Genomic DNA, 23,849 nt, shown 5'->3' on the forward strand with positions numbered 1-23,849 from the left:
GATGATTTGAGTGGAAAGCAACTTGGGGAAGGCTAGAGATCAAGATTCTTGTGGTTGGATTGGAATGTCTTGGTCTCAACACATGAGTAGGTGGTTCTCTCTCAGAAAATGAGTAGTGGAAGTGTAGGCACATTCTGATCGCTCTCTCACAAACGAAGATGAGGGTGGAGGGGTATATATAGCCTCCACACAAAATCTAGCGGTCACACACAATCTTCCAAACTCGGTGGGACCAAATAGTGAAACTCGGTAAGACTGATATGGTTGAAAATATGAACGTTAGAGTTTTCAGTGGGACCGACAAGGTCAACTCGGTGGGACCGATGTGCTAGGGTTAGGGCAAAACCTCATCTCGGTTAGACCAATTGCGTGAATCAGTGAGACTGGTTTTAGCAATAAGCAAACAGAGACTTGGTCATGCAAACTCGGTGGGACCAATTGCACGTTTCGGTGAGACCGAAATAACTACAATAGGTAACCGAGAGTTTGCAAGGCCATCTCGGTGAGACCGAGATCCCGTCGGTGAGACCGAACTGGTTAGGGTTTCTGGTAGTGGCTATGTCAAGTGAACTCGGTGGCGCCGGATGAATCAAATCGGTGGCACCGGATGAATCAAATCGGTGGGGCCGAGTTTGACTTTAGGTTTAGGACATATGTGGAAAAGAGAAAGTGGTTGAGGGATTTGGAGCATATCACTAAGCACTTTGAGCAAGCAGGCCATTAAGCAATGCCCCATCCCCTTTTAATAGTATTGACTTTTCCTCTGGACTCAGTGTGATCTTGGATCACTAAAATGAAAATGTAGAGTCTTGAGCTTTGCCAATGTTTGTCCTTAGCATCTGAAGGGGTTCCACATCCTCTTGTCCTGCCACTCCAGCATTGAACTCATCTGAAATACTAGGTAGAAGCATTAGTCGAACAAGAGATATGTTGACATTAATTACCAAAATAACCCAGGGAGCACTTGTGCTTTCAACAATCGTACGTATGGTCCAATCGGGTGGGTCCCAGCTATCATGGAGGATAAGGACGCACTTCCTTGTGTGCGAAGATATAGCTGATGGGTCCCAGCTGCCAGGGGAGGAATCCTTTTTCCCTTAATAAGGACGCGGTTCCTTGCATGTGAAGATGTAGCTGGTGGGCCCAGCTGCCAGGGGAGAAAACATTATTTTTAGGGTAAAATGGATGCAATTGCATGCATGCGTCCATGGGCATGGTGCATCCCCACTGTCAGCCTCTCCGCGTAAAGTCATCTTTCGATGACTCTCGTTTGTTGACCATGTTGACCACACCATGCCGAGCGCACCAAGGCTGGTGGACGACGGCGAGGCCCCAGACTGAAATGACCCGAACATGGGAAAGATGCGGCAGTGGATTCACGGACGGAGAGGAGTGGGGAACTTGACTGGTTCGGGTGCGGGGTGGGCCTACACTCGGTAGAGAATAATTGGAGGTGCGGAGGAGCGGTGGGATGGCCTGACCGTCGGTGGGGTAGCGTTTTGCTGTGAATCGCGCAAAACAGCACCGCTGGACGCCGGAGGATGGAGCAGGCGGTCCCCACAGCTTTGGAGGAAGAAGACGAGAGATTGAAGAAGAATGTCGGTCGTTGGATGTAAATCCGATGCCTTGCTTAGGCTTCGACCTTTTTTGCGTAAGTGCTTAGCCTTTGACCTATTGGCCCACATGTCAGCCAGTCCATTTGGTTTTTTAGTCCATATGGTGGGCTGGGAAAACAATGATGTAGAGTCTATGTAGCCGGTTTATATATTATGTTAGAATTTAAAGCCCATGGACTTGCTGGCTGGGTGAAAAAATATCATGTTGGCCTGGATGGAGAAATATTATGAAAACATAAACACATGATTGCACGTCTATTACTGATTGGTTAGTAAAATCCTTGCAAGCTTATGCATGCAATCACCAGGAGTAAACTTGCTTGGAACTTTGCAAAAAACGGTCTTTTTTCAGTCAAGTCAGCTTACCACCTGGGTATGGAAAAGAAGCGGGCGAGAGCGGGATAGCCCGGCTCGTCTTCTTCGGTAGCAACACATCGAGGCTGGCTGGCGCTGTGGAGTACAAATGCTCCGGGCAAGGCACTCATCCATGTATGGTGACTGATTAGGAATGGATTAGCGGTGGGTTCTGAGCTACTACGGAGGAAAATCAAACCAGGTGTTTTCTGTCCGGCGTGCGGGCGCGAAGAAACGGTGCATCATAGGTTTTGGGGCTGCTATCATTCCATGTGCTTCTAGAAAGAGTTGAGTTTGGTATTGGGTGCGAGGGTAGCGACCCCACCTAGTCTGTTCTGCACCCAGAGCTCGCTTGCATCGTGGCTGCTCCAGTGGATGTCCGAGGCATCCGATGATGACAAGGCTGCGATGATCCAAGGTCTATACGCCCTGTGGCTGGCAAGAAATGACACAAGGGATGGAAAACGCATTGAAGAGGCAGTCTCGATGGCGAGGCGGGTTGCAACGCTAATGGGCGAATGGAATAAAGTGCATGCTCGGCAGGAAACTCCTCAAAGAACAACCCAACATGCGATATGGGAACCACCGGCGACGGGCTGGCTTAAAGCAAATGTTGATGGGGCTACTTCCCGTTGGGGACAGGATGGAGGTGCGGCTGTTGTTTTCAGGGACGAGTTGGGAGCATTCAGAGGTGTGACATCTATTTTCCTCCCTAGGATTTCGTAGGCAGAGACCACTGAACTGTTGGCATGTAGAAGAGCAGTGCAAATGGCACTTCAGCAACACATCCCAAAACTGCATGTGAAGACAGATTGCCTAGGGGTGGCTAGGATGCTGAATGAGAAGGAACGAAACCTGTCATCTGTGGGCATTGTTGTAGAAGAGATCAAGACGATGGCAAGGAACTTGGGAGATTTCAAGGCTACATGGGTCCGGAGGAGCAGGAATAAGGCCGCCCATGAATTAGCTCATTTTGGTTTATGTAATGTTGTTTCAGTTACGTGGGATTTAGCTCCCCCAAATTGTATTCTCAATATTGTTTCAGATGAACTACCTGAACTAGCTTAAATAAAGTCGGGAAGTAATTTTCAAAAAAAAAACTTGCCAAGTTATATATAAACAATTACTATTATTACTAGTTGACCCGTTGCACCAAATGGCGCAAAGACCTGCTGAAGACATGTTGTCAATGAAAATAGTTTCATGCTGCAAGAACCTTCAACTAAAGCTATGTTCGCGATGAAAATAGTTTCATTTACTAAGGACAGGCCATGTATATACAGTCGGTTTAGTTGTGGTCTACTAAATCCATATGCGCCTTGAAAAAACATGGTTTAATTTGCAAAGCCTCACGTGTATCAAGTATGAATAAGAACTACGAACTCTTTTTGTGTGATTCAAACACATTTCCAGAGTTTTTACATAAGCACTGAATGTTCAACGCCACAGATGCCCCAAACATTTTTCTCTTCTTCTGCCTCTAATGTGTCCTGATCGATCGCTTTATCAATATACATAATGCACCCAAGAACTACTGTCACGACCCGATCCATCCATGAGACCCACTAAACACCATGTGCGGTTAAAAAAACCATTTATCAGTAGATTTGGTTTTGAGCAAGCATGTATGGTAACTATTCCAACCCCTCTCGTATAAGAAAATTGAACGGAGACTTGTATCAGGGTAACCTATGTTCAAAAAAAGTGTTGTATGTTCTGGATTTCTGATGATTTTGGTCTTGGAAGACCTGAACAGGCAAACATTCCTAATAACGTGCCTCATTTACAAACAAGGGCTTTATTTTATACCAAAGTTTTAGTCAGCTACAGTTCACAATTCGAAAATGGAAATATAAATATGCATGGTTAATGTGGATGCAACAAAACAGTTCTTAGAACAAAAGACTTGGACATGGACAAACTTAGCAAGGTTCAGGAACACAATACAAAGGCATGCAACACTCCCGAACAGTGCATTGTACAGAAGGTATAATGATCTCCAGGATCTGCAAAACTGATCATCCAGAATACTTCATCTGAGTTGAAACACTATCAATCAAGCTTCATAAGATCTGTTCGACAACTCATGAAAAAAAGAGAAGACGATGAAACATGTGTTCTATACACACATGCCTTTCAAAAGAGTTCCCTAAAAAACCTTGTTTCGCATAACTCTGCCGATGGCCAAGCCCGGGAGCCTTTGGTCGATGAGGACCAGACTAAGCTGACACTCCCATGGTTGCATACATCAACCATGCCATCCCCAAGTCGGATCTACTCATTCGTAATGCCATTTATAATTACATCTACATACAGGAAAACATGAGTATAATCAGAAAATGAAGAGGCTGGTAAAGGGCCACCAAAATAGAGAAGAGGCATGCCTAAAGCATATTCATGATAATGTAAAAAATAAATCAGTTAGTAAGCTCTACAAAACATATGCCAGTCTGTAACACCATTACATAGGGCAATGGGACATTAGTTTTCCAGCATTGTTCAGTGATGCAGGAACAAGGGGAACATGAAAAATAATATACGTACATTCATAGCCAAAGGTAGGCCACCCAAATAAGGGGAACATGACAAAGATGAGACGATCAACCAACGAACTAACACAACAGCACACAAACCAAGCACTACAGAGAAGTCCTCAGCTTGATCAACCAACCATTGCATAAAGAAAATATAAAAGGATGAAAACTAAAGAAAATAGAAGAATCTAAGCTTAAGTGGCAAACAAATAGCTGTTGCACTCACTGCATATAGCTAATTAGCTATACTATCATGTACTAAAATAAAGAATAGTTTGTTTGCCTCAAAGCTATTTTTTTATATCCATCGCATCAAATTGATTTAGGATTTAACTCCACAAGAACCGAAAGTATCAGTGTGCGCACATTTCAGTTATGTATCCTAAAAGGCAGTAGGTTTTAGAAGTATCATAAGAAACCAGAGAATGAACTTGCCTGCCTCACCTATCATCTAGAGATTAATCGAAGGCCAAACCGATGTTGCCAAGTGTCAGGGAAACTGATCCACGAACACCTATGGGACCGGCGGACCGAGCCCCTTTCGGTTCGGCGGGGGGCGGAGATCGCACGAAGAGCGGATCGAGGCGAAGCACACGAGCAGTTTACCCAGCTTCGGAGCTCTCCAGAGAGATAACACTCCTACTGCTGCATGTCTGAGTGTATTGAGTTCTTGCTCGGGAGCGCTGAGTGCTACAGTACACACTAGCTGCTAACGAGACCGAGCATGAGTGTTTTTCTGCCTTTGAACCCCCCTCTACGTTGCGCATGGGCCTCCTTTTATATGCTAAAGGGGTCTCCGACAGGTGGCAACGTAGACAAGGGTAAAAATGGAAAAGGAATTGCGGTTGGTACAACTACCTGTACAGTGTATCATACCTAACCCTGACGGCAGGGGACAAAGGCATTAAATGCCCGTCTGCGTCGCCCAAATAGTGCAAAAAGGGACCGTCAGGGACGCCACCGCTCGCCACGATGGCAGTCTTGTCAGCATCGCTTGCAACCGCGCACCGCTGGCTGCACAGCCTCTTGCCACGCGCACCTGGAAAGGCTCCAGGGCGACACGTTGGTGGATGTGCTGGAGCACGGGTACAGAGTGGTAGCTTGCCGCGGCAAGCGCCTTGCCGCGGTCGTTGTCTTGTTGCGTCCGGAAGCTTGTCGCTCACCGGGCCTTGCCGGGACGCGTGGCGCGTCGCGGCAAGTTCCTTGAGATGCCTTGGTTGGCCTTCCCGGCAAGCTCCTCTTGCCGGGGCCTTGTCTCCTTGGCTTGAATACTTTGTTCTTGAATGGCTCCAAAGGAACCACGGAGGATCTTGGCGGTCCCCCGGCAAGCCTTGCCGCGGGGTGCTGCGACTGCCCGTGCACAAGTTCGGGATACTAGGGTACCCCTACTCTAGTACACCGACAGGAGCCCCCGGACCTGGGCCACACATGGCGCCGAGCGCTGTTGGGCCAGGCCCAAAACAGGGCACGGGCACGCGCGGCCTGGGTTACGCCATATCTTACTCCGTATCCACCGCGCCTTCCCCGAATGGCACGCGTCGAATGCGGCGTCGTGGGAGAGATCGTGGGTGGTTTCTTTATTCAGAAAGACGGAACGCCCGCCCCCTCCCTCTTTATAAGCAGGGGAAACAGGGGCAGTTCGCCCATCTTGCCGGTTGCTACTCCAATCTCAGAAATCTCCGCCGCTCCCCCCTTCTTCCCAAAGCTGAAAGAGAGCAGCGCTCCGCCCCCCATCGCCACCAGCATCACCTACGCCATCGATCTCCCCCACCACCTCCACCATGGCTCCGAAAGCCGACAAGGGGAAGGTCGTGAAGTCGGCCGAGGCGCAGCGGCTCACGGCGCTGCGAAAGGAGCGGGCAATCTTTCCCCCCAGCTCGCCGCGAAGGAGCTGAGGGAGTACTACTACCTCTTCTGGTCGACGGAGACGCGAGCGCATCCGCGTACGAAGGTACTCCCAGCTGCCGCTTCGGAACTGGCTCCGAATGGATACCCTTTCTTCGCGCTGTTCTTCTACTGCGGGCTCTGCCCGCCTTTTGTCTGAATTTTTCTGCGATATCATGAACACCTATGGGTTCTGCCTCCTTGACTTCACCCCCAATGCTGTTCTGACCATGGCAGTTTTCGCACATCTCTGCGAAAACTTTGTCGGAGTCTATCCAAACGTAGCTCTTTTCCGCCACTTCTTTATGCCCCGAGTTGAGAGAGGGGAGCCTTTATCCGGCGGAATCGCCTGGATCTCGAGAGCTGGCAAGAAGGAAGCTTATCTGGAGGGAGAGCTCCGCAGCAAGTGGGAGGAATGGAGAGCAGACTGGTGCTGGATTGTCGAGGAGAACCCGCAGCCATTTACCGCCCAGCGCCAAGCCCCAATAGCGCGCGGCAACGATTGGAGCAACGTGGCCCCGGAAGACGACAGGCTGAAGATTGCCGTCACCCGGATCCTACGCCTCAGGCTTGCCGGGCTCACCGTAGGCGCCGTTGGCGCAGATTTTCTTCGTCGCCGCATCGCCCCCCTGCAGGAGAGGAGGAGACCCGCCTGGGAGTTCCAGAATGCGGCGGATATCATGAGGCTGCGTCCGGGTCTCAATTTCAACTTCACTGTCCTGGAACTGGACGCTATGCTCCTGGAATTGTTCAAGCGCGATCCTCAACATCCCGAAGCGTTCATGTTGCCGAGGGGTGTCATTCCGCTGTGCAACAACTCCTCACTTGACCGCATCCATGCAATGATGCCGCTGTGCGACTCGCATGGAATTGTCCCAACTTGGCAAGAACCTGCAGACAACGTCGTGCAGGGGTTCTTTGACGGCTTGGTAGAAGTGCCAGTCCACCCCGATGAACAGAAGAGCCTCACCCGCGACACCACCGGTGATGAGATGCAGCGCATCGCCACCAGGCTGGAAGAGGCGGCAGCAGCCGCTGCCACGGGCGAGTTCGGATTCACCATGGAGGAGGCAGAGGCAGCAGAGGCGGCAAGCCTTGTCGAGCAAGAGGAGCTTGCCGGCGAGGAAGAGCTTGTCGGGCCTGAAGCTGAGTCGAGCGAGCCCGCTGAGGGCGCGAGCGACTCGTTGAAGATCGGCTCCTCCTCCTCCCCACCTTCAGCCAGCTCGCCGCAAGCGGAGCCCCCAGCTCCACCCAGAAGGCGTCTCCGCACGGCCAGGGACGTAGCGGGGCGGCAGACGAGTCAACAGCCGCTGTGCCGCGTGACACGCTCTACCGCGGCAAGTACTGTTGCCGCGGGAGCGCCTCACGCCGCTGCGGCAACTGGAGCGGGGTCTTCCCGGTCCACCGCTACTGCTCCTGCCAAGCGGACAAGGGAACCTACTCCTCCGCCTCGTCGCACCGGAGGCGAGCCGGACTTCGATCTCTCCGCGCTCAGCTCCGACGAGGAAGAAGAAGAGTAAGATTCTTTGTTGTACTTGTAGTTCTTCAATTCTTGCTGTTTTTGTCTTGTGTCTGATTTGCTTTACTTCGAACCCATTCCTTTTCAGGGCTCTGGCCCAGAGAGCGGCCAAGAGAGCCAAGGTCCCGGTAATTGTCATCGAGGACGAACCCACCGCGACAGCAGGGGGTGTGTCCGAGACCACCTTGCCGGACCCGGCAACTATTCCCCAAAGCAGCCCCCAGCGCAGCCCCCAGCGTAAGTATATGGTTTACTTCCTGCTGTCAGGCGCGCATGGGTGCTCTTTCTTTGCTGATATCTGACTGTTGGTTTGTGTAGGAGCAGAGCAGCCTCACCAGGAGTGCCCGGAAGCCGCTCCCGAAATGCCATCTGTTTCGACTACACCGCCAAGGGAGGATTCCCCGGCAAGGGAGCGTTCTCCGGCAAGGGAGAATTCTCCGGCAAGGGACAGCACCAGCGACCCTCCAGTGGTTGAGACCATGACTGCAGATCCTAGTACAGGTAATCCTCTTGCTTGAAAAACTTTCCTGGGGTTCTTCTTCTTCTGATTTTCTTTTTGGATATTTGCTTGACTTTTCTCCTTTTTCCGTTCGTCAGATCCATCTGCCACGGAGCCGATGGAAACCGAGGTCGCCGGCGAGGAGAACGCGCGCAGCAATACCGACGACGCCGTTGCCACCGAAGGAGAAGCCGGCGCTGATGATCCCGCCGGCGAAGAGGCCGCCAAAGCTGCCGCCGCAGAAGCTGGCAAGGGATCTGGCGATCACACTGACGGCCCCGAGGCCGCAGGAGCGTCAGGCGCTACGCCGACCGCCGATCCCTCCGCCGCTGCTGCAGCGCTAGGCTCCGAAGAGCCCCAGCCCGGCGCCTATTTGAAGGCCGGCGATGGCATCTTCATCAAGCTCCCCTGGGCGTCAAGCTCCAGGGCGCCGGTCGAAGGAGAGATCTTTGATGAAGAGTTGCTCGCCTCCGCTGGGCTGACGTTGGTCGACGCGCCAAGCAGCAGCAGCGGCGGGCCTGAGGAGGAGCAGCTGCTGCGGAAGCTGTTGACGCTCTACCGCACCCGACAGGCCAAGCTGGTATCCCGAGAAGCGCTTGTCGCGAAGGCGGGAGTGGACATCGAGAAGCGCACGGAGGAGCTCCGGGGTCTCAGGAAGGAAGCTCTCCGGTCCCTGGCAGAGGAGCGGGAGCAAGTCGCCGAGGAGCGGAAAGCCTTCCTCCTTGAGAAGGCTGAAGTTGAAGAGCAACAGCGGCTTGTTGCCGAAAAGCTTCTACGCAGGAAGGCGAGTTGGCGCAGCGCAAGGTCAACCTTGACAGCCACGAGGAGGAGCTTGCCGCGCACGAGCAAACATTTGGCGGGGCTCTCAAGGAAGCAGAGGATGCTGCCGCAGCTGCCGAGGCCGCCAAGAAGGAGCTGGAGACGAAGATGGCGCAGCTGGAGGCCGATCTCGAGGCGAGCGGCGAGAAGCTTGCTGCGCTCAAGCGTGAGCGTGAGAAGGACGCCGCCGCTCATGGCGAGCTGCAGGGTCGTCTCGCTGAGAGGAGCAAAGAGCTTAGCGCCGCCAAGGACTCCAACGCAGATCTTGAGTTGAAGCTGGTTACTTTGACTCAGACGCTGGACAGCGCCAGGGAGCGGGAGGTGGCCTTGACGGAGAAGATCAAGGCCGACGAGGCGCTGCTGGCGAGTGCCGCCGCCGCCTAGAACACTTTTAGGGAGAATGTGGAGCACTGGACCGAGGGTCTTGTGGATGTTGCCGCAGCCATCGACGGGGAGCTGGCGCAGCTGGGGATGGAGGATCTCGGGTATTCCTCCTATGAGCGCCTCCAACCCAGCGCAAAGCAAAGCTTGTTCTTCAAAGGCGTGGCGACGGCCCTCCAGCGACTCCGGGAGAAGATCCCAAAGCAGCTGGCCGACGAGTCGCGCAAGATCTGCGCGGGAGCTCTTCAAAAGGTGCTGGTGAAGGTGGCCTTCCGCAACCCAGGCCTCAACCTCACCAACGTCCTCAGGACCTTGCCGCCGGATGCTGATCTGGAAGCGCTCAAGACCCTTGTCGCACCCATTGTGGACAAGGTGAGCGGGATCAAGAGGGTTGAGGGCGATCGCGTAGATTAGGCCGCCCGTTTTCTCTTTTTCTTGTCGCTGCTGGTCATGTTATGAGAACAATCTGTTAGAGCTGCGACAAGCTATCTTGTAATATGACTCTATTTTGGGTAGCGATTGCTATGTTATTTCCTTTACTTGATTCCTTCCTTTGTATGTTTTTGCCCTACGCTTTTAGGGAACTTGTCGGCGCAGGTACCTTAGCCGCGAGCGCTGAGTGCGGGACGTCAGCAGCCTGCTGGCGGTGCCGCTACCGACAAGAAACCTTGTCGCAACTAGTCGCAGCTCACTTAAGTTGTTGAGCGGACTCAAAACAAAGTAAGGGCGCAACTAGCTACGAGTTGGTTCCTCCGCGCACAGGTTTTCCATACAAAGCACGGTCGTTCGAGGAAGATAACTTAAAATTTTTTAAAACTGATTGCTCAAACTTTAGCAAACTTAGCTTTTCTATCGTTTGCTTCCCGGTAAGGCAAAACTTCCTCGAACGACGCTTGGTCCACACCATTATCTTCTCCTTTCCTCCCGGCAAACTTGTGGGTGAGGGAACCTTCCCTTCTTTGAGAAAGAGAAAGAAGAGAAAATAAAGATATGGAGCCTTACGGCTCGTTATTGCTTACCGGGGGTAGGCGCTGCACAAAGTGTCAGATAACGCATGCAAAGTAGAAGGCATGAAATTGACAAGATGTGCGGAGCACATGGGCTTTACTTATGCACGGGGTCTGTGCCCGGCTTTGTACAAAGGATTACATGCAATATCGGCAAGACTTGTACAAAAGGTGGTTGCCGGAACAGGTTCCAGCAACCGCGCCCTACGGGTAAAATTTACGAAGATGCTCAATGTTCCAGGAGTTGCTCACCGGAATGCCATCTTCGGTCTCAAGGCGGACAACGCCAGGCCTAGTGACTCGTTTAACCCGGTAAGGGCCTTCCCACTTCGGCGTCAACTTGTTGGAATTCTTGGCGGACTGAACGCGCCAAAGAACAAGGTCGCCTTCCTCGAGACTTCTGGCATTAACTTTGCGGCTATGGTAGCGGCGCAAAGCTTGCTGGTATCGAGCAGCTCGTACAGCGGCCTGAAGACAGTCCTCCTCAAGGAGCAGCGCGTCATCTTGTCGCAACTGCTCTTGCTCAAGCTCATCATAAGCGAGCACTCGAGGTGACCCGTATACGAGTTCCGTGGGGAGAACTGCCTCTGCTCCATAGACTAGAGCAAAAGGTGTCTAGCCAGTGGCTCGAATTGGCGTCGTCCCGATCGACCAAAGAACCACCGGTAGCTCCTCAATCCAGTTCTTTCCGCACTTGTGCAACCTGTCGAAAGTCCTGGTCTTGAGCCCGTGCAGCACTTCAGCATTTGCCCTCTCCGCTTGACCGTTGCTTCTCGGATGAGCAACAGAAGTGAAGCAGACCTTGGCGCCAAGATCTTGGACGTACTGCATGAAGGTGCGGCTCGTGAATTGTGTGTCGTTGTTGGTGATGATCCTGTTAGGGATCCCGAAACGGCAAACAATCGACCTGAAGAACTTGACTGCTGACTGTGCTGTCACCTTCCTCACTGGTTCCACTTCCGGCCACTTTGTGAACTTGTCGATTGCGACGTACAAGTACTCAAAGCCCCCGACAGCTTGGGGAAAGGGGCCGAGGATGTCGAGCCCCCAGACCGAAAATGGCCAGGATAAAGGGATCGTCTGGAGAGTTTGAGCTGGCTGGTGTATCTGCTTGGAATGGAACTGGCACGCTTCACACTTGGTTACTTGTGCAGTTGCATCCTGGAGGGTTGTTGGCCAAAAGAAACCTTGCTGGAACACTTTGCCGGCAAGTGTTCTTGCGCCAATGTGGTGACCACATATGCCTCCATGTATCTCTGCCAACAGCTTTTGTCCGTCTTCCCGGCGAATACACTTCAATTTCACACCGTTGAGTCTTCTTCTGTATAGTATGTTGTCGACAAACTTGTACATACTTGACTGACGGGCTACTCTTTCCGCTTCTTCTTGCTCTTCGGGAAGTTCTCCTGTCTGAAGAAAACAGACAATCTGCTGTGGCCATGCTGGAGCTTGCGGCTCGGCAACAAGGACTAAAGGCACATCTGCTGCTGTGGGAACATCCGCTTCTACGGCGAGAACCTGCGGCTCAGCCGGAGCTTGACGTTCCCCGCCAAGCTTGCCGAAGCAAAACTTGTCGGGAGCGTCTGCTTCAACGGAACAAACCCTAGGGCTTGCCGGAGCAGACTGCTCCTCAGCACCCTTGGTGTTGATCTTGAGGACCTTCTTGGCGGCGGCTTCGGGGAGCTCTACCGGAAAATAGTCACCAGAAATCAACTTCCTTTTCTTGCTCTGTCTAGTTGATGGCGTTACAGATGGTTGAGTCAGTTTGAGCACAAAGATCCCTGGTTCCACGGGTAACTTAAGTGCGGCGCACTTCGACAGGCCATCGGCAATGTCGTTCTGAGCTTTTGGAACATGTTCCATCTGTAGGCCGTCAAAGTGCTCTTCTAGCTTTCTCACTTCATCAACGTAAGCTTCCATCAACGGACTCTGATAATTCTTTTTCACTTGGCGGACGACAAGCTGTGAGTCACCCCTGACAATGAGCTTCTTGATCCCAAGGTCTGCTGCGATCCTGAGACCGGCAAGCAAACCTTCATACTCTGCGGTATTGTTCGTTGCTTGCTCCTTGGGAAAGTGCATCTGGACTACGTACTTGAGGTGCTCTCCGGTGGGTGCAACAAGTAGCACGCCCGCACCGGCGCCTTGCAGCGAGAAGGCACCATCAAAGTACATCAGCCACTCTTTGCTTGCTTCCTTGACGGGGATGCTTGTTTCTGAGATTTCTTCATCTTGTGTTGGCGTCCATTCTGCTATGAACTCCGCCAATGCTCTGCTTTGGATAGTTGAAGTGCTCTCAAACTTGAGGCCAAAGCTTGACAGTTCCAGTGCCCACTCGACAATCCTGCCTGTTGCTTCTGGATTTTGCAGTATCCTCTTTAGCGGAAAACGAGTGACGACTGTGATCTCATGTGCTTGGAAGTAATGGCGCAGCTTTCTCGAGGCCATGAGAAAATCGAAAAGCAATTTCTGCACACCAGAGTACCTTGACCTAGCCCCCTGCAGAAGGGAACTGACAAAGTAAACTGGGCGCTGCACCATTCTTTTCTGCATCTTCTCACGCGCCTGCGCAGATCCATCTTTGTCGGGACCAGAGCTTGCCGGTGAAGTCCCTTGCTTATCGCTGGATGCATCTGCCGTGGTTGCTGGTTCATCATCCGCCTCCCTCTCCGCTACTAACGCAGTACTAACCACTTGATTGGTTGCCGCTATATATAGCAGCAACTTCTCTTGTGGCTTAGGTGCGACAAGTGTTGGAGTGGAGGACAGGTATCTCTTTAAGTCCTGTAGCGCAGCCTCCGCTTCCGGAGTCCATTTCATTGGTCCTGCCTTTTTCAATATTTTGAAAAATGGCAGGGCGCGCTCAGCAGACCTAGAGATAAACCTGCTGAGAGCAGCTACGCAACCGGCAAGTCTTCGTACATCCTTGACGCGCTTTGGTGCTTCAATCTGCTCAATGGCCTTGATCTTGTCGGGATTGGCTTCAATTCCCCGCTGAGACACGAAGAACCCGAGAAGCTTGCCGGAGGGGACTCCAAACACACACTTCTCGGGGTTAAGCTTGAGGTTGATCTTGCGCAGATTTGCAAAGGTTTCGTCTAAATCTTGAATCAGAGTTGCCTTGTCCTTGCTCTTGACCACTATGTCATCCATGTAGGCTTCCACATTTCTGTGTATTTGCGGCTCAAAAGAGTCATGGACTACCCTTGCAAATGTTGAACCAGCATTCTTTAAACCGAAAGGCATCCGTACGAAACAGTATGTGCCACATGGGGTGATGAACGTGGTCTTCTCCTCATCCTCTTCTGCCATGAAGATCTGATGGTATCCTGAGTATGCCTCAAGAAATGAAAGCAAGTCACATCCGGCCATGGAGTCAACAATCTGGTCGATGCGCGGCAAGGGAAATGGGTCTTTGGGACAAGCTTTATTGACATCGGTAAAGTCGATACAAAGCCTCCATTTCCCGTTTTCCTTGCGCACGACTACAGGGTTGGCCAACCACGTAGGATGGAGCACTCCTCTAACAAGGCCTGCTGCTTCCAATTTCTTGATTTCTTCTGCGATGAATTCTTGGCGCTCCACTGCCTGTTTCCTGACTTTCTGCTTGACGTGCCGCGCATGAGGACAGACGGCAAGATGGTGCTCGATTACTTTCCTGGGAACACCGGGGATGTCAGACGGTTGCCACGCAAATACGTCGACGTTCGCCCGCAGGAAAGCAACGAGCGCGCTTTCCTATTTAGGGTCGAGAGTGGCACTGATGGTGAAGGTACCACCAGTGCCATCCTCTTTGGCGGACACCTTCTTGGTCTCTGGTGGAGCTGCCATTGTCTTCTTACACTTGCCGGTGGAGCTCGATGGTGCGTCCTCGACGGTAGCGCGGCACTCCGAAGAGGTGCGCTTGCCGGAGTGAGCATCAGAACTCTTGCCGGACTTGGTCTTCTTCTTCGCCCCGGGAGCTTCAACGGCAAGTGACTTGTGATCTGCTGCGGCTGCTGCTTCCCGGTAGATCTTGTCGGCGCAAATAAGAGCATCCTTCTTGTCGCCAGGGACAGAGATGACACTTATCGGGCCTGGCATCTTCAGCATGTTGTATGCATAGTGAGAGGCTACCATGAATTTGGCGAGTGTTGGATGGCCGAGTATCCAATTGTAAGGCAATGGAAAGTCAGCAACGTCAAAAGTGACCGTCTCAGTCCTGAAGTTCAACTCGCTGCCAAATGTCACCGGCAACGTGATCTTTCCCTTCGGCTTGCTCCTTCCCGGATTGATTCCTTGGAATGTGCCGGTCTCTTCGAGCTCGCCATCAGGGATCTGGAGTTTCTGGAGTATCGCGAAGGAGATCAGGTTCAAGCCGGCCCCGCCGTCAACTAGCATCTTAGTGACCTTGAGGTTGCGGATAGTTGGTGAAACCAACATCGGCAAGCACCCGACCGCAGTTATGCGATCGGGGTGGTCCTCAATATCAAAGATGATAGGCGTGCTGGACCATTTCAGAGGCTTGCGTGACTCGACAGGTGGTTCTGCCACATTGACTTCATGCACCCACTGCTTGAGCTGGCGGTGTGAAGTATGCAGAGAAGCACCGCCGTCAACGCACAGGACCTCTGTGGCTTTCTGGAACTCCTGCTCATCGGTCTCGTCATCATCCATATCTTCATCGTCGTCGTCATCTTCATCCTTGTCGCGGCCACAGGGAGGTCTGTCTCCTTGCCGCTGCTTGGCCTTGCCGCGGCGTCCTCCTCGGCCGGGGCATTTCTTGCCGGCTCCTCCAGCACCTTCCTGGGCCCTCTCCTTGTCGCGTCGCTCGTATTCAGCCTTTTGCTGCTCGACAAGCTGCTCGACCTTTTTGCAGCTTTGGAGGTCATGGCCCTTGGTGCGGTGGATCTTGCTGTACTGCTTGTTGGTGCCGTCCTGCTTGTCGGCGACCGCCACAACCTGGTAGTTGGTGCCTACGGCAATCTCCTTGCCGGAGCTACCAGCTTTGGCTTTCTTGGCGCCACTTCCGTTGCCGGACTGCTCAACGACTAGCACATCTTTGCCTTTCTTCTTCCTATTGTTCCGCCGCCGGTTTTTCTTTGCTGGGGCAGCCTCCTCACTATCAGATCCTCCTGCTTCTGTATTCTCTCCGGGGAGTTTCCTCCCTTCCTTAGCACGTGCACACTTGTCGGCCAGGGCATATAGCTCACTGACGTCTCTGATTTTGCACATTGCCATCTCCTCCTGCATCCTGCAGTTTCGCACGTTCTGATGGAACGCGCTGATTACCGCGGTAGGGTGGACATCTGGGATGTTGTGCTGTACGCGGCTGAATCTCTGAATGTACTTGCGCAGGGGTTCTCCTTCCTTCTGGGCGAGCAGATGAAGGTCGCTCTCTTGGCCATGAGGCTTGTGGCCGCCTGTAAAGGCGCCGACAAACTGATGGCATAGGTCTGCCCAGGAGGATATGGAGTTGTCCGGCAAGTGCATGAGCCAGGATCTGACATTGGGCTTGAGCACCAGTGGGAAGTGGTTAGCCAGGATCTTGTCGTCCCGCCCCCCGGCAGCTTGCACCGCGATGGTGTAGATGCTGAGGAACTCCGACGGATGCGACTTGCCGTCGTACTTCTCTGATACATCTGGCTTGAAATTCTTCGTGCTGGGCCACTGGACTTGCCGCAGCTCACGAGTGAACGCAAGGCAACCTACTGCATACGTCAAGTTGCCTGGTTCCCCTGGTGCATGCATGTCGACAGAGGGCCCAGCGCGCTAGTCCGATTGACGCCGCGCTTCTCTTCCGCGCTCGATGCGAGTACGAGCGTCTTCTTGCTGTCGTTCGTGAAGAACTTGGCGCTGATCGCGACGAGCTCGTGGATCTGACGATGCGGTGGAGTCGCTGTCGAGGTGGATCCGGCGAGTCGGCGATCTTGGCCTTCGGGGTGGAGAGTGCATGGTGGTTGCACCCCCACCGGTTTCGTCGCCATCGGCTCGTGCCTGGCAGTCCTGCCACAGCAGCGATGTACTCGGCTGCCACGGAGTGTCGCTGTTGGCGAAGCCGATGAGACTCTGAATGGTGGCCCTCCATCCATCGATCATGTCTGCCGTTGGAGGGTAATCCAGGAGCAGTTGAGCTCGCGCCAAAGCTTCTGCTGGAGTGGTGGGCTGCAGTGACGAACGGTGCGAGGAGCGGGATATGCTCGGACTTCTAACTATGTTAGAAGGAGCAGTATCCCGTCCAGGCGACCGTGTCTCGCTCGTGCTAGCATGTTGGCGTGCATGCCGGTCTTGAGCACCCCGAGATCCACCAGCTCGATCTTGGTCTAACAAACGTATGGCACTGCGAATACCATGACGCTGTCGGTCCTGCGCCTCCTGAGATGGGCGCGGTGCATGTGCGGACGCCAATGTCTGCGCAGCCTTGTCCTTGGACCTGGCAGCACCGTGAACTCCCTCGTCGATGCCCGTTCTTTCGCCAGCGTCTACCCGACCACTCGTTTGCTCCGGTGGTGGTGGGATCGACGTGGACGGAACAGCTGCCGCCGAAGCCTTCTTCTTCGGTGGCATGTCGATGAAGAAGATGAAGATCTAGCTCGTGTGAACGCCGGATCAGATTCACACAACCTCGACGCCCCCTACCTGGCGCGCCAAAGATGTGGAAACTGATCCACGAACACCTATGGGACCGGCGGACTGAGCCCCTTTCGGTTCGGCGGGGGGGCGGAGATCGCACGAAGAGCGGATCGAGGCGAAGCACACGAGCAGTTTACCCAGCTTCGGAGCTCTCCAAAGAGATAACACTCCTACTGCTGCATGTCTGAGTGTATTGAGTTCTTGCTCGGGAGCGCTAAGTGCTACAGTACACACTAGCTGCTAACGAGACCGAGCGTCGCTTGCCACCGTGCACCACTGGCTGCACAACCTCTTGCCACGCGCGCCTCGAAAGGCCCCAGGGCGACACGTTGGTGGATGTGCTAGAGCGCGAGTACAGAGTAGTAGCTTGCCGCGGCAAGCGCCTTGCCGCGGTCGTTGTCTTGTTGCGTCCGGAAGCTTGTCGCTCACCGGGCCTTGCCGGGACGCGTGGCGCGTCGCGGCAAGTTCCTTGAGATGCCTTGGTTGGCCTTCCCGGCAAGCTCCTCTTGCCGGGGCCTTGTCTCCTTGGCTTGAATACTTTGTTCTTGAATGGCTCCAAAGGAACCACAGAGGATCTTGGCGGTCACCCGGCAAGCCTTGCCGCGGGGTGCTGCGACTGCCCGTGCACAAGTTCAGGATACTAGGATACCCCTACTCTAGTACACCGACACCAAGCATTTTTAGAATTGGATCCCAAACAAATGGGAAATGATGCCTAGAATGAAAAGGCTGCACAAGGCACACAAGAATAATTTAAAGTAGGGTAATTCAAAAAATGGAATATTACCAAGCCTACTACAAAGAAGGATGCTCAACTAACTCATATCTTTTGAGGAACATTTTTACACATCAAAAATTCAGATGCGTACAAATAGAGCCAATAAATCTGGATCACCCAAAATTAGCCGAGCTATTCATACCCAAAAATAGGCAAAGAAAGGTACATTTCTGTAGTTAGACTTATAGTTGCATAAGCACCCTTGCATGCGATACGATGTCATCATGACCGAATCTATGAAACTGAAAAAGACATTGTTGTGTACTAATTTTGGCTCCTCGGAAGCTCGTACAAAAGAAGAGGATCCAATTGGATATTTTTCTTAACTTCCTAGAAAAGAAAAGGTAAAAAACTGATTGAGAGCTGATTGCAGGTAGGTAAATCATCTATTCACCCTTATTAACCCACGAGTTTATATACTTATTCCTCGATTTTATCCTGTCTAGTAGGTTTGTAGTAGACGTTAGTATAGGTTACTCAATCTGAGAGCCACAGATGTGACAAGGCAAACAGTGTTAATGGATTAGATCAAACGACTGGGCCACTCAAATGTGATTTTCATCAGTTATTCATCACGGAACTTGCATACTTCTTCCCTTGAATTTCTTCTATCGAGCAGGTTTTGTATTAGAGATGGAATCAGAAGGGGAGATTTTATATCCTGAATATGCAAATTCAAGCTAAACAGCCAGAAGGAGATGTGGAATTCTCTAGAGATGGAAAAAGCAACAAACTGAATGTCCCAGCAAAACAACAAACTGTACTACAAGAGTCTGAAGAATTTCTTGGCTGCACCATTACTAATGAAGTTAACATCCACCCGCCAAATGATATTTGATCTAGGGGCAGGATAAAGAGAATTAAGGGGCATAATGAGAAAGGATGCAGAATAGGTAACAACAATAAGGTGAAGGTGTCGCAGCTATGCGAGATTCTATCTGTTTGTTCGTGTTTAAAAAACAATTTTTTTATCTGTCTCACTTCATGAACTGATAATTGGATATTCACTCTAACTACAATACTTTTTTGTTTGTGTGGATGACATAGTTAATATTCATTCATCGTCATGTACAATTTTGTTGCAACTGAAATATATGTATTTCTAACTATCGGAATGCTTAGACTTTCCTGTCTACATATATATCACAAAATAACAAGTTAGATGCTTGCAGAAAACACATAAATTACCAGATATCTTGCAACGCAGTATAGAATACCTTGCGGTTCCGGACAATACTGACCCTCTTCTTAATAGCCCCAAGCTCCTAAAAGAAACCTACAAAACAATCCAAACCAACAAAGATGATATTAGTACCAGACCCCTTGCATCACTTGCACTTCTCCAAGCTCTAATGACAGAGACATACCTTGCATCTGGTCCTTGTAGAAGCCATGGGGGATATGGCCGTACATAGGACAGGGGTCATGTTCTCCGGCTCCTTCGGTTGCTTCGCCTCTCGGATCCTCTGCTCTTTCCCCTCCAGCAGCTACACCAATTACAACACAACATCAGGGACAAGGAAAAAAATGCATGCGTCTAATGAAAGCAACATTTCCATCAGTTCTACTAATTTGTCACCAACTTCCTGGAAATATGAGATAACTGAAGGAAATACAAATATAGGCTATCCTAGGCGGCAAAGTGTTTGGCATGTCGTCATTTGATGCCAGTTGGCACAAGCCATTTATTTTAACTAGGTTATTTGCGTATCAAGGCATTTTTGTATAGCTATAGGTTTTATATAGCATTTAGTAGGACCGAGCAGAACATACCTTAAGCGCAGCAACGCCGATCAACAGCAGGAACAAACCACAAAGATACATGCTATTTCCTTGATCACAGTAGCTAACCTTCACATCACCTGCAAGAGAAACATTAAAATATGGGTCCATAAATCAACATGGTTTTACGGCCTATATGCATCCACACACACTCGTCAGAAAAGTAGAGATAACTAATTAGTAATTACTCCTCTTAACTTCTGTAGAACATAACAAACAAGAGCTAAAAATTGATCCAGTAGAACCTAGCACCAGCTCATAATATGTCAAGTACAAAAGCAATTCCTTTGAACAAAACACATAAGAAAAAAAGAGCAAAAGAAAAGAAAGTGTAAGTCTATCGATGATCCAACACTGACATATGTTTTTGTCACTAAATCTACTACAACACACTAATATGCAAGAACAGCAGATGCACAAAGCCATCTCATACCAAGTGAAGATAATATGCCAAGTAGGGAGCAACTAGCGGTGCTACACATGCAGCAAGCTTTGCCCGTCTGCATAACAGAATATACTTCGTCATTTATATGTCTTAGCATAGTATAGTACTGCACATGCAGCAAAAAAACAAGAACCACGAACCTCCTAGATAAACAATAGAAACAACCAAGAAGCACTCAGTTTTCAATTCAGCAAAGGACTAAAAATATAAAACTTTGCATGCAGAAAAAATGACTCCCATGCATTGCAACACTGACCAAATTCTGAATCCATTTACAGGTGAGGTGCACCAAAAAATTCCTAGTAAAGTATACTACTGAAAAAAGAAATTCTATAATTCTAATGAAACCAAGATGACAACCCTTCAAATTGAACAAAAACTAGTAAGCCTGCAAATCAATCAACATCACAAGAGGCATTCTGTTAGCAAATCCATTAATTTGATATCTATTGTATTAGTGCCATTACTTATACAGTAGATATCAAATTAAGCGGAAGTTGGTCAAAATCAGCACAAGTGCACAATAAAAATCAGCAGCCCATTACCTACAATATAGAACATACTTCCACCGCCAGCATACCACTAAACAACAAGGCGCATCGGCCATCCACTTAAATTATTATTCTGCAACAAAAGAAAAGAAAATAAACATAGAGAACCGATTAGAAGGGCTCCCTGCACACCAGTCAATGGTCTATATAAGTAATTACACTAATATAGTAAATATCAAATTAATGGTGTGCATTAGGTACAGAGGCATCCTCTTGTGATGTAGATAAGGGATGTCCAGGAACGCAAAAGGCAGCCAAAAGCATGACCCATCAAGGGTCTACAACAAACAACAAGTAAACATCAGCTGCTTTGCCTATTTAGCTAAACAATTTCTCATTGTTCTTTTCTTTCTTCTCAGTTTCATAAAAGAACAAGAATCAACTACAAAAATAGTCAGCAACATATAAAGTACACTTACAGAAAAATAACTCACCCATACAAATAATTCCAAAACCCTCAGCCTCCCATAAAACAAAAGCATTTGAAAAGAAAAACACAACTAAGTTAACATAAAACTATGGATATATGAGTTATACATAAAATCAATCCATGAACAGTAGTTACCATATCTTCTGGATCTGTCTTTGGCACACAGCAAGGTAGAGGCAAACTATGACCACCGTCAGCTCCTTCCTCCTGTTGTCCGGCCATCGCTTGATCTTTGCGTTCCACTCCTCATGGTGCCTCTACAGCCGATGCCTTCACCCATCAGGACAAAATTTGGAGAGAGAGAGAGAGAGAGAGGATGTAGAGACAAATCATGAACCACCACCACCTCCTTGCTCCTACTGCTAGAGGGAGGGGGGATAGAGGCAGAGATGCAGAGGAGGCGACCATGGTGGCACGACAATTCGACCTGCTGGCCGCCGGCAGGTGCGCGAGGCCTCACCCTGCCCCTTCCCACCCGCTAGGATAACTCACCCTGCTCCTTCCCTGCTGTTGCTTGCCTTCCTCGCCGGCCTCCTCCTTCGCCTTGTCGTCGCATCCTACCCCTCCCCTACATCCTCACCCGCACCACGAAGACCCTGCCGCTACTGCTCTCCCACGATGATGACCTATGCAAGCAGACGAGAAGGCCGGCGGTGGATCTACGACAACATGGTAGAGGAGAGGAGGATGTGAGTGGAGAAACCAGGCCGACAGCTGCGGGTGAGGAGAGGATGAGGGAGAGAGGGAGGGGTGTGGCGGCTGGTGGGGATGGAGGGGAAGGAGAAAGGGCACTAGGGTTAGTCAGGTGGGGTGGGAGTGGGGCGAGAAGCGGGCGATTGGATGCGTAGCACGCCGAGCTCTTTGGGCAAAATCTCCTGCACGCGGAAACAACCAACCCAGCCAACAAGCGCCCGGCGTGAGCCCACTTGTCATTGGACAACTAAAACAACTGCGAGGTGAAAATTGGGTTTGACCGCGAGGCGAAGATCTGACGGTCCAGACACGTCAGAAAGCCAGGTCGGACGACTAAGGAAGACCGAATCGGGGGAGCCTTCTGGAGGTGAGTTGGCTAGGCTCTGTATTGTTTTAAATTTTGTAAGAACTTTCGATTTACGAAATAAAATATCATTTTAATTTGATGAGTTAATAGGACGTGGGGTATTATTATTATTTAGGCTAGACGTCGAACAGTTGAGTTGGTTCTTTGGAAAAGTACTATGAGAAAACTCAGATTACATCGAAAAAGAAAGTGGTAGAAAATTCAGATATAGGATTAATAAAAACGAAAAATAAAGGAAGTGGGATAGTCTATACAACGGTTGGACGAACGAAAGGTACAACGGAACCTTATGTTGTTTCTATTATATATATGTAACAAAATAAGATATAAATATAAGTATATATATACTTTTATAGAAGGGAAAACATAGGTTCAGTTTTGCATTCTTATAGAAAAATAGAACTATGCATTGTCTTGAAAAAACAAACATAACTTGGGCTGCTGATGTTATAGACAAGTTAGGCTGGGAGGCCCAGAGGCCGCTTGATACCTGCTGGATGATACTTTCATATACTTTTGGCAACTTTTTATATTATTTTTGAAACTAACATATTGATCCAGTGCCCAGTACTAGTTCCTCTTCGTTGCATGTTTTATGTTTCTCAGAAACCCAATATCAAACAGAGTCCAAATGGGGTAAAAACGGACGGTGAATATTTTTGGAATATTTGTGATTTTTGGGAGGAAGAATCAATGCGAGGCGATGCCCGAGGGGGCCACGAGGCAGGGGGCGCGCTCCAGGGGGGGCAGGCGCACCCCTAACCCTCGTGGGCACCCTGTAAGGCGGTTACTGCTCTTCTTTTGCCGCAAGAAAGCTAATTTTCAGAGAAAAATCTGGGCAAAAGTTTCAACCCAATCAGAGTTACGGATCTCCGGATATAAAAGAAACGGTGAAATGGCAGAATCAGGGAACGCGGGAACAGAGAGAGACAGAGAGACATATCCAATCTCGGAGGGGCTCTCGCCCCTCCCATGCCATGGAAGCCAAGGACCAGAGGATAAACCCTTCTCCCATCTAGGGAGAAGGTCATGGAAGAAGAAGAAGAAGGGGGGCTCTCTCCCCCTTGCTTCCGGTGGCGCCGGAGTGCCACCGGGGGCCATCATCATCACCGTGATCTACACCAACAACTTCACCGTCCTCATCACCAACTCTTCCCCCTTCTATGCAGCGGTGTAACCCCTCTTTTACCCGTTGTAATCTCTACTTAAACATGGTGCTCAACGCTATATATTATTTCTCAGTGATGTATGGCTATCCTATGATGTTTGAGTAGATCTGTTTTGTCCTATGGGTTAATTGATGATCGTGATTGGTTTGAGTTGCATGTTTTATTATTGGTGCTGTCCTATGGTGCTCTCTGTGTCGTGCAAGCGTGAGGGATCCCCGCTGTAGAGTTTGCAATATGTTCATGATTTGCTTATGGTGGGTGGCGTGAGTGACAGAAGCACAAACCCGAGTAAGTAGGTTGTTTGCGTATGGGATAAAGGGGACTTGATACTTTAATACTATGGTTAGGTTTTACCTTAATGATCTTTAGTAGTTGCGGAAGCTTGCTAAAGTTCCAATGATAAGTGCAT

At 50.4% G+C, this 23,849-nt stretch overlaps 1 protein-coding gene across 8 annotated transcripts; it reads right to left on the reverse strand.

Annotated features, from left to right (window-relative positions):
• Positions 1-3,844: 3,844 nt before the first annotated feature.
• Positions 3,845-22,044, reverse strand: LOC119338414. Of its 8 annotated transcripts, none has more exons than XM_037610725.1 (8): positions 21,704-22,043; positions 21,347-21,468; positions 20,780-20,854; positions 20,219-20,285; positions 19,777-19,865; positions 19,371-19,490; positions 19,192-19,279; positions 3,845-4,276 (listed from the first exon to the last, which is right to left on the reverse strand). In XM_037610725.1, the coding sequence occupies exons 3-8, from the start codon at positions 20,789-20,791 to the stop codon at positions 4,245-4,247; spliced, it is 408 nt and encodes a 135-aa protein (XP_037466622.1). In that variant the 5' UTR covers positions 20,792-20,854; positions 21,347-21,468; positions 21,704-22,043; the 3' UTR covers positions 3,845-4,244. The 8 variants fall into 8 exon arrangements, with proteins under 8 accessions (XP_037466622.1, XP_037466625.1, XP_037466624.1 ...); XM_037610728.1 differs by having other exon boundaries at positions 21,639-22,043; XM_037610727.1 differs by having other exon boundaries at positions 21,617-22,043.
• Positions 22,045-23,849: the final 1,805 nt, after the last annotated feature.

The sequence above is a fragment of the Triticum dicoccoides genome, chromosome 7B, assembly GCF_002162155.2.
Source record: "Triticum dicoccoides isolate Atlit2015 ecotype Zavitan chromosome 7B, WEW_v2.0, whole genome shotgun sequence".
Classification (NCBI taxonomy): Eukaryota; Viridiplantae; Streptophyta; class Magnoliopsida; order Poales; family Poaceae; genus Triticum; species Triticum dicoccoides.

Coding starts and splice junctions, on each gene's coding strand:
- LOC119338414 (XM_037610725.1), bottom strand. Junction 19,866..20,218: donor TGGCATATTATCTTCACTTG/GTATGAGATGGC, acceptor TTTCTCTTGCAG/GTGATGTGAAGGTTAGCTAC. Junction 19,280..19,370: donor CTACAAGGACCAGATGCAAG/GTATGTCTCTGT, acceptor ATTGTTTTGTAG/GTTTCTTTTAGGAGCTTGGG.